At 53.0% G+C, this 7,948-nt stretch overlaps 1 protein-coding gene across 1 annotated transcript in view; it reads right to left on the bottom strand.

The window, feature by feature from the left end:
- The window catches only part of BCL6 (B-cell CLL/lymphoma 6), an 8,864-nt gene extending 2,128 nt beyond the window's left edge, over nucleotides 1-6,736 (bottom strand). Inside the window, exons 1-6 of the mRNA XM_010287479.1 lie at nucleotides 6,696-6,736; nucleotides 5,492-5,659; nucleotides 4,269-4,490; nucleotides 3,148-4,131; nucleotides 2,353-2,534; nucleotides 1,099-1,266 (exon numbers count right to left, since the gene is read on the bottom strand). Of these exons, the coding sequence (XP_010285781.1) occupies nucleotides 1,099-1,266; nucleotides 2,353-2,534; nucleotides 3,148-4,131; nucleotides 4,269-4,490; nucleotides 5,492-5,652 (1,717 nt within the window). The 5' untranslated portion in view covers nucleotides 5,653-5,659; nucleotides 6,696-6,736. The remainder of the gene's footprint in view (nucleotides 1-1,098; nucleotides 1,267-2,352; nucleotides 2,535-3,147; nucleotides 4,132-4,268; nucleotides 4,491-5,491; nucleotides 5,660-6,695) is intronic.
- Nucleotides 6,737-7,948: the final 1,212 nt, after the last annotated feature.

The raw sequence follows: 7,948 nt of genomic DNA, 5'->3' as shown, positions 1-7,948 counted from the left end.
CCCCCCCCCCGGCCCCCCGGAGGTGGGCGGCCCCCTGCCTCTCCCTACAGCCATCAGCAAGCCACGCAGGGCCACCTGGCTGCCTTCAGGCTCCTCCTGGTCCCCAGCACATCCCGCCTCAGCTGTTTGTCACCTCTTTAGAGGAGCAAAAAGAGCTGATAGAGCGGAAAGCCAAGGCACGCCCAGCGAGCCAGCTCCCAAGTCATCACTCGGTTACAATCGCCGCTGCTGGCAATGGGGGGAGCTGCAAAAAGGTTTTAACTAGTCTCTTTAGGATGGTTGAGATGGGCTTGACAGGGAGTGGGAAACAGCCATCATCTACCCCTTCCTGCTGTTTTTGTTTCCAGGCTTTGACCTCCTGCACCCTTGAACCCTGCCCTGGCGCTTGTGTCCTCTCCTTCACCTGCGCAGCCCTCCTGGAGCTCAGCTGAGACTGCGGGAATTTATGTCTAATTCCGTGCAGCAGCACTGAGGCATCAGCACAGAATTCCCTTCCCCAGCCAGTGAACTGGCTGTTGATATGTTAAGCATTAATAAAAGCATGGGAAAAAAAAAAATCCTTAGGTTTGTCAGCAAATGACTAAACCCTTAATATCCCCTTCCTTTCTCAGCTTTCATTGTGCTGATTCAGAGTCCATGCATTCACAGATTTTTCCCATCAGCAGAGTTTCTGCCAGGCTAGATAAGATCTGGATTTCTAGGATGTAGGAAAAAAAAAAAAAATCCCAGACTTCTCCCTAAATGTTCTTTTCATTACTTTTAATTTTTTTTTTTTTTAAAGTCTACCACAAAGTAACCTGGAGGCCATGCATTTTGCAAGATGCCTGTAGAAACGGTGGTGCCCAGTGCTTTCCAGCAAAGCAGCTTGAGCTCCATCCCTGCTGTGAGGCCAGGCAGCATCTCCCCCGTTCCCATGTTTGGTGCTCTGCCCAAGGGCTCCCTGGCAGTGCCAAGAAGAGCACCTTGCCCTTCCCATCAGGGACAGCTTATGGCACCGAGCAGGGGATGCTGCACCTGGGACAAACCCAGCCATAAACGCCTGCATGCCCAGTGACCCACAGCCTCCCCAGTAAGTTGTCCCCGTGGCCAACACTGTACCTGTGTGGACGGTTTTGTGGCTGGCAAGGTTCCCCTTGTAGCGGAAGGAGGCCTGGCAGCGGTCACACTTGTAGGGCTTGTCACTGTGGACTTGCAGAGAGTGTCTCTTGAGAGAGGCCTCCTCGGAGAACCGGCAGTCACACTCGTTGCAGAAGAAGGCTCCGTTCTCTGGGAGGGCAGAGAGGAGAGCAATGAGATGGGCAATGCCTGGGCCAGCTCCTTCATGGGCCATGGGATGGGTTTGGGATGGTGGAGGGGGGCAGCCAGAGCAAGTGTTGGAACAAGAAACCTAGTGCAGACATTTATGGTCAGCAGTGCTTGCACCATGCCATTACCTCCTGAGCTCCTTGTGCACACAGCAACAACATGGTTTGAGAGAGCAAAGTCATCACAAGCTACCTCTCCAGAGCAACACAAGGTGCTTTCAAGAAGCCAGCATCTCACCTGGACACCTTTCAGAGAGGTCCACAAAGGCACCCAAGTTTTCAGGTATCCTCTGAAGGATGGATGCTCAGCTCTGGAGCAACTCCAGCACTTCTAGAGGTCTTAAACCTTTATATGCACAGTTGTCTTCCTTGAGCATGGAAAGACCATTCCCATCTGAAGTGCAAGGCAGATCCTCCCAGTAGGAGGATGCCTAACACTTAAATGTATGTAGCTTTGAGCATCACCACAGTGGGGTTCCCTCTGTGGCTCTCTGCCCACACCACAGGTGACAATTCTGCATTCCCTCTCCCTGAGCTACAGGCAGATGGGTGCACAGATACTTGTCTCTGGGCTTGTGGAGTTTTGCAACAAGACTGCAAGTCTCATTATCTGCATTTCTCCAGATGTGCACATTGGGCTCCCTGATAATGAAGACATGACGGATGCATGAGACACACCATCTTGCCCAATCCCCATTAGGGTCATTATATCTGCCAAGCTTGTTCTCCTGTGGTTCTGGTGGGGTGGGGTGCACCTTGTTTCCTGTCCTTAGCTGCCAAGTTTGCAGCAGGTGACTAACTCTCTGCAGAAGGTATCTGGACAGTGCTGGGGAAGGAGAGGAAGGAAGCAATTTCATGTGCATGTGTCCCTCACATGCATGCACACAGCTGGTCAGCCAGTTAAGAGGGAACTGTAAAGCACCTTGGGATCCACCAGCATCAGGTCTGACTGCCTGTTTGGACACAGGGTGCCAGCTGGATGGGTCCCCAGACTGCACAGCCCCCTTGCCTGCTGGTTGAAAAAGGCAGCCAGGGATGCAAGACTCACCGCAGCTGGAGTCAGAGTATTCAGACTGAGTTTCCCCCATCTCCTCTCCGAAGTTTGAGCCAGGGGTATGAAGGCACATCTCAGCATGTTGTGGGGACTGGCAGCCACAGGAGCTGCACTTTGACGAATGCATGTACAGTGGGGACTGCCCTTCGCTGCTCCGAGGGGACCCATCCCGGGACCTGTGAAAGGACAGCAATGCACACAGCTGTGAGAAGGTTCTTGCTGTGCTTGAGCTACTGGACCCTTGTTTGCATCCTACCAGGCACAAGGGACAACCATGTCTTATGGGGACATTTTTGTGGTGAGATGCACAGCACAACCCTGATCAACAACAGGTCCCTGAGCCTCAATGCTTCAGATGCCCATCACCAAATGACCTCAAAGCTCTCTAGGAACATCCAGATCCAGAGGACAGTGTACTGTTCCCTGGTAGTTTGGCCTTTCCAACGCTTATAGCCAACCAAAAGCTCGAGGCACAGAGCCTGGTGAAAACCAGGTTGGGCAAGTCCAGGCTCCAGAAGCCATCCAGAGCTGCCGAAGTAAGCCAGAGATTCCTGACTCAATGTTCCCGATGCCATTGCCAGGCTGGGCTAGCACCACTAAAGTGGGGATGGCTGGCACCCAGCCAATGTCACTGTCATGTCATTGGCAGTGGTCCACCAAACACAGAGGCTTCCACCTGCTCATGGCTGGACTCCCCAGCTCAATGCTACAGCTATTTCACATACTTCTGAACCCTCACCGGCAACACAGGGAGTCCTGTCTCTCGTGGCGGTGGGGAAATCTTCTCACCTGTTAACGATATTGTTGAGTCTGCTCGCTTGTGGGATAGTAGAGTCTTCTCCATTAACGCTCATCTTGGTGGGAGATTGCACACTGAGATGCTCTGGCTCCATGGACTGCTGGCAAGTGGACATGGGCATGTAGGTGCGAGGAGAGAGGGATCCCATCTCATTCTGGTCAGTGCTGTCTTGCTTGGTGGTCTGATTGAGAGAGTTGAGGACAATGAACTTGTACTTCTTCCAGTTGCAGGCTTTGGGGTCTGTGGGGCTCTTGGTGAAGAGGGAGCTGGAGTTCTGACTGATACGGGCATTCTTGCTGCTGCTGGACTCGGTTGGCGAGTTGGGCTGACAGTCTGACTTCTGGGGACTCTGAGGGCTGATGAGTCCCTTGCGGTCCAGGGGGGTGTTGGTGGGCTCAAAATGCTGGCTGATCTCATCCTCTGAGGAGGTCCGTTCCTCCTCTTTGGCCACTTTATCGCAAGAGAAATAGGGATTGTTCCGGATCGAAGGGACGACAGGTTTGGGGCCAGAGGCTACGCTGTAGTGCATATCGCTCCTGGCTTCTTCAGCAGCACCTTCTTTTGGAGCATAGATGGTAGCGTGGCACATGTTGGCCGAGATGTCGGTAATGGTTCTCATGTACTCGGTGGGGATTGTCCTGGAGCTGTCGCATGGCAGGATCCTCTCCTTGGGGAAGGCACCCGCCCTCGAGAGTTCGGACAGAGGCATCCTCATCTCCCGCAACTCATCATCCACAAGGAAGCTATTTAGAGGGAGAGGGCTGTATCCATGGTAGGAAATGGGAGATCCAGACAAACCATTGATCAAGCCAGGTGCAAAGGCCCTCCCATTGCAGAGGGACCCATTTTGGAGAGGCATGCTGTTCTCCGAGACATCTCTGCTCCGATAAGCCATCACTTCTGGGTGGCTCAGCATCCGTCCAGCCAAAAACTCCTCCCTTGGAGTCTTCACAGCAGACACCATCTCTGCTTCACTAGAACCAGGCAAAAAGGAGGGAGACGCAGTCATTTTCGGCCCGTAAGGTTAAGATTGCAGATACTTTGTCAGTTCTCCCCCCTTCCACCCAAACACACCCTCCCAGGCTCTCCAAAGTTCACTCACGGCGCTCACCTAGACTTGACAAACCTTCGGCAGGTATCAACCACATGCTCCATCTGCAGGTACAGTGCTGTGGCCATCACGGCCATGATATTGTTCTCCCTCAAGTTCAGGCGGGACGTATACATGAAATCCAAGAGGATGCAAAACCCCTCAGGGTTAATTTCAGGGTCCAAGTTGATGACATTCAAGTTGCACTTGAGCTGGTCAGTGAAGATGCTGTAGAAGAGGCCACTGCAGAAAGGAGACCGGAGGGAAGATGAATGTTATGACAATTCAGAGGAAGAAAGGAGAATTTGTCTGAAATCCCTTAGCACAAAGGGGTTTGTGAATGGGAAGGGAGGAGGAGGCAATTACAGAATTCCCTGAGCTTCCCCCTTATTATCAAGCTTGGTTTCTCAGCTTAGTAAGCGTCTTCTGCACTGCACTTTTCCCAACTGGAACAGCCTGCTTTTAGATCTCACCTGCTCAACAACTCCCCACTGCCTCCATTTAGAAATTCCCCCTTTTTGTTGTTGTTGTTGTTCTTACCACCACCCCCTTCCCACTGTGACTCATTTCTTTCAGAAGCCTCTTGGGCATCCACACTCACTCTTTAACCGGGGCGGGGGGAAGAAATGTTGGCAAAACATTTTTCAGATGTCTTAATAGTCAAACCTTGGCTTTTTCAAATCTTTATACCTTGTCAGCAGGAGACCTTGGAAGGCATCTGCTGTAATTCAACTGGGCAATGGTGGGATGTTAATTAGCGTTCACTAGGAAGCAATTCCAGCAATCCTAGGAGCTGGAAAGGGATTTCAGACCCCATCAGGCTTGAAAAAAAAAAAATTTGACAAATTTTTTCCCAGCCAGCAGCCTGGGAGTCGGGGAGGAACAGTTCTAAAAAGAGCAGCTGCAGGGGACACTGGTCACAGAGGACTCGCTCACCCCGCGAGCATCCAGCATCCCCTCCCCTCTCCTGTCCCTGTAGCGTGCTTGTGCTTTGCCTTCAGGGACGTGCCCCATGTCTGGGTGCTCCTGTTCACCTCCATGGGCTGCGCGTGGGCAGGAGAAAGGGCTCAGCTCTAATCCTGTCGCAGGTGCAAATTTCTTGGCAGCCCCTTTCAATTCTCTTTCTCTGCCTCTGTCTCCCCGTCCGTAAACCCCGCGAGCCTCCCCAGGGCTGCAGCCGTGCTGCTGGCGGCCGAAGCGGGAGGGAGCAGGGAAGGGAGGCAGGGAGGGGACCCTGCGCTCACCTGCAGGCCATCAGGACTGTTTTGTGGGCTCTGAACTGCTCCCGGTTCACAATGATGACGACGTCAGTCAGGATATCCCGGCTTCTAAGGCGGTTGAGATTGAGGAGGACATCGCTCGCATGGCGGGTGAACTGGATGCAGCTGTCTGCCGGCGAGGCCATCTTGAGACTGCTCGAAACAGAAGCGGCAGGAGGGTAGGAATGGAGAAGCGGCCAGGCAAGCACCCTAAACCCAGTGAGGAGACAGCTGCTGCTGTGGGATGTGCTCAGATGGCCAACTGCTGCTGGTCGGGACAGCGCCAGCTCCTCGGTCCCAAGACAAACAGCCCTGCGCCACACCAAGCACCTGCCAGGCTGCCCGGTGAGGTCTCTTGGCCAGCAGCGAGACCTGGCATGTCTCAGTCCCACCCAGTAAGCTGCCTGGCAAAGGCGACTAGACCCTCCTGAGGATTAGCTAACCGGCTCCTCTTTCTCCCTGCCTCACCCATGGCGGCTCCACCCCAGCCCACTCCTCCCACCACTGCTCGGGTTCATCTCCGTGAAGATCCAGGCTTTCAGATCTTCCTCAAGAGCCATCCCCCGCATCCACCTCCTGGCTGGCTGCAAATCCAGCCATGGGAATCAAAACAAGCCTTGAAGGTCCCAACTGAAGCTGAAGGATTTCAACACCTGGAAAACCCAGTCCACAGTAGAGCACCAACCCTCACCCACCAAACTACTGCTCTGCTCCCAAGTGGTGGCCACTCTGGAGAAGGCCTGTCCACAGTTTCCCAATGAATCAGTGGTGGCAGTAAGGAGCTGAACTCATCTAACCTGCTGGGTCGCTACCCACACCACAAGCCAGTCTCTCCCAGTGATCAAGGCTTGGGTTAGTCGAGGAACATGAAGCCTTCCCCCAACACAACACCCGTTGACCTATCTCAGAGGTGTCCTCCCAACCAGCACCCAGGAGAGTCCACATCTCCTTATGCCTGAAGCCTGCACTGGAACGTGCGTCTTCAGCATCAAATTCCTCCACGATCAACCCCCTCCCACAACCCCGACTCCACCTCCTTCCCCAGCGGCATATGAACGTACAGTATTTTCTACAGAGCAGCTGCTCCCCTGAAAACAAATTCCAGCTGGGTCTAATGAAACATTTCATTCAACGCGGTAAAGGGAAAGGGGGGGTTAGGAGGGGAAGCACAAAATTTAAATTTACATACCCAATGCCTCAATTCACAGTCCAAAAGTTTCTTTCAAACCTACAAATAAAGCACAAGAAAACAAACGCCACATTAGCTGGTAATTATGAATTGGCCGTGGCAGGACACAAGCCTGCTGTTTCGCTCAAGTATCAGTTGGATAAAAGCTAGAGATAACAAACCTTCTACTCTCCAGTAAGGTTAACATTTGTTTCTTCCGGTACAGTACGTTCTTATCACAACCACAGGCTTTGAGAATCCAATCATAGCTTCTTCCACACCCTCTAGCCCAAACCATGGGCGTATGCCAAGGAGATTTTCATTTCCATGACTCAGGAACTTAAAGGCGAGTGGGGAAGGGAAGTCAAGCGAGAATTTTCTCACCACTTCTTTTGGAGATAACACTTCCCCTGCCAAGACTGAATTCCCGGCCGGTGCCACATCCAAGACCAATGCCATATTCCCAGCACCTTGTTAACAGGTATGACTTACACACCAACATCTGCTGCCACTCTGCTCAGAAACCTGGAAAGAGCCTGAATCCAGTCCTCCAGAACAACTACTGCCCTTCTCAGAATACCCACGCGCTCCAGCCACCGGTGAGAACGCCCTGGGACCGGACTGCCAAACAGACTTGGGAGGATATGGGCGTCAAGTACCGAAGTGACTTGGCCAGGATCACAGAGGAAGCCAGTGGCGGAGACGGATGAGGACCCAGAACAAATGCCTTCCTCTGGCTGCTGGAAAAGCCTTCCCCCAAACCACAAGCTTTGTCTCCAGCTGCTGGCTTCAGGAGCAACGCAGCTGGGGCAGCCCGGCAAGGAAACCCAGGAGTTAACCGCCTTCCAGAACTCACACTATTACTCCCAAAATTACTTAAGTCCAACAAAGACAATTGACCTGGCACCAACACAGGAAGAAAGTCCTCAGGCAGCCGCCCCAGCAGGGAGAGGCACCATAAATAAGTGAACCAACAAACCCTAAGACCTTCATCACACTATTTTGAGGACTGACCCCCAAAAACTGAACAGAGACAGTAAGACTGACAGCACTTGCAGACAGCCCATCCAGCCCTGCGAGGAGAAGCGTCTCCTTCCCTTTCCCTTGCGGGAGATACGCAGATCTGGAGCCCAAGCTCCCCCCACGTCCCCCGACACCGGGGTGGGAGGAAGAGGTGAGATTTAAGGCAGGGTAGCACACGCAAAACCCAGAGGGGTGTCTCACAGCCCCATTCCGGCCGTCAGATGCAAATCTTCAGAGCTGCTCTGAGCCTG

Source organism: Phaethon lepturus, unplaced genomic scaffold, assembly GCF_000687285.1.
Source record: "Phaethon lepturus isolate BGI_N335 unplaced genomic scaffold, ASM68728v1 scaffold42015, whole genome shotgun sequence".
In the NCBI taxonomy this organism is placed as follows: domain Eukaryota; kingdom Metazoa; phylum Chordata; class Aves; order Phaethontiformes; family Phaethontidae; genus Phaethon; species Phaethon lepturus.
The sequence above is the reverse complement of the archived record's forward strand: the minus strand, read 5'-3'. Positions and strand labels throughout refer to the sequence as shown.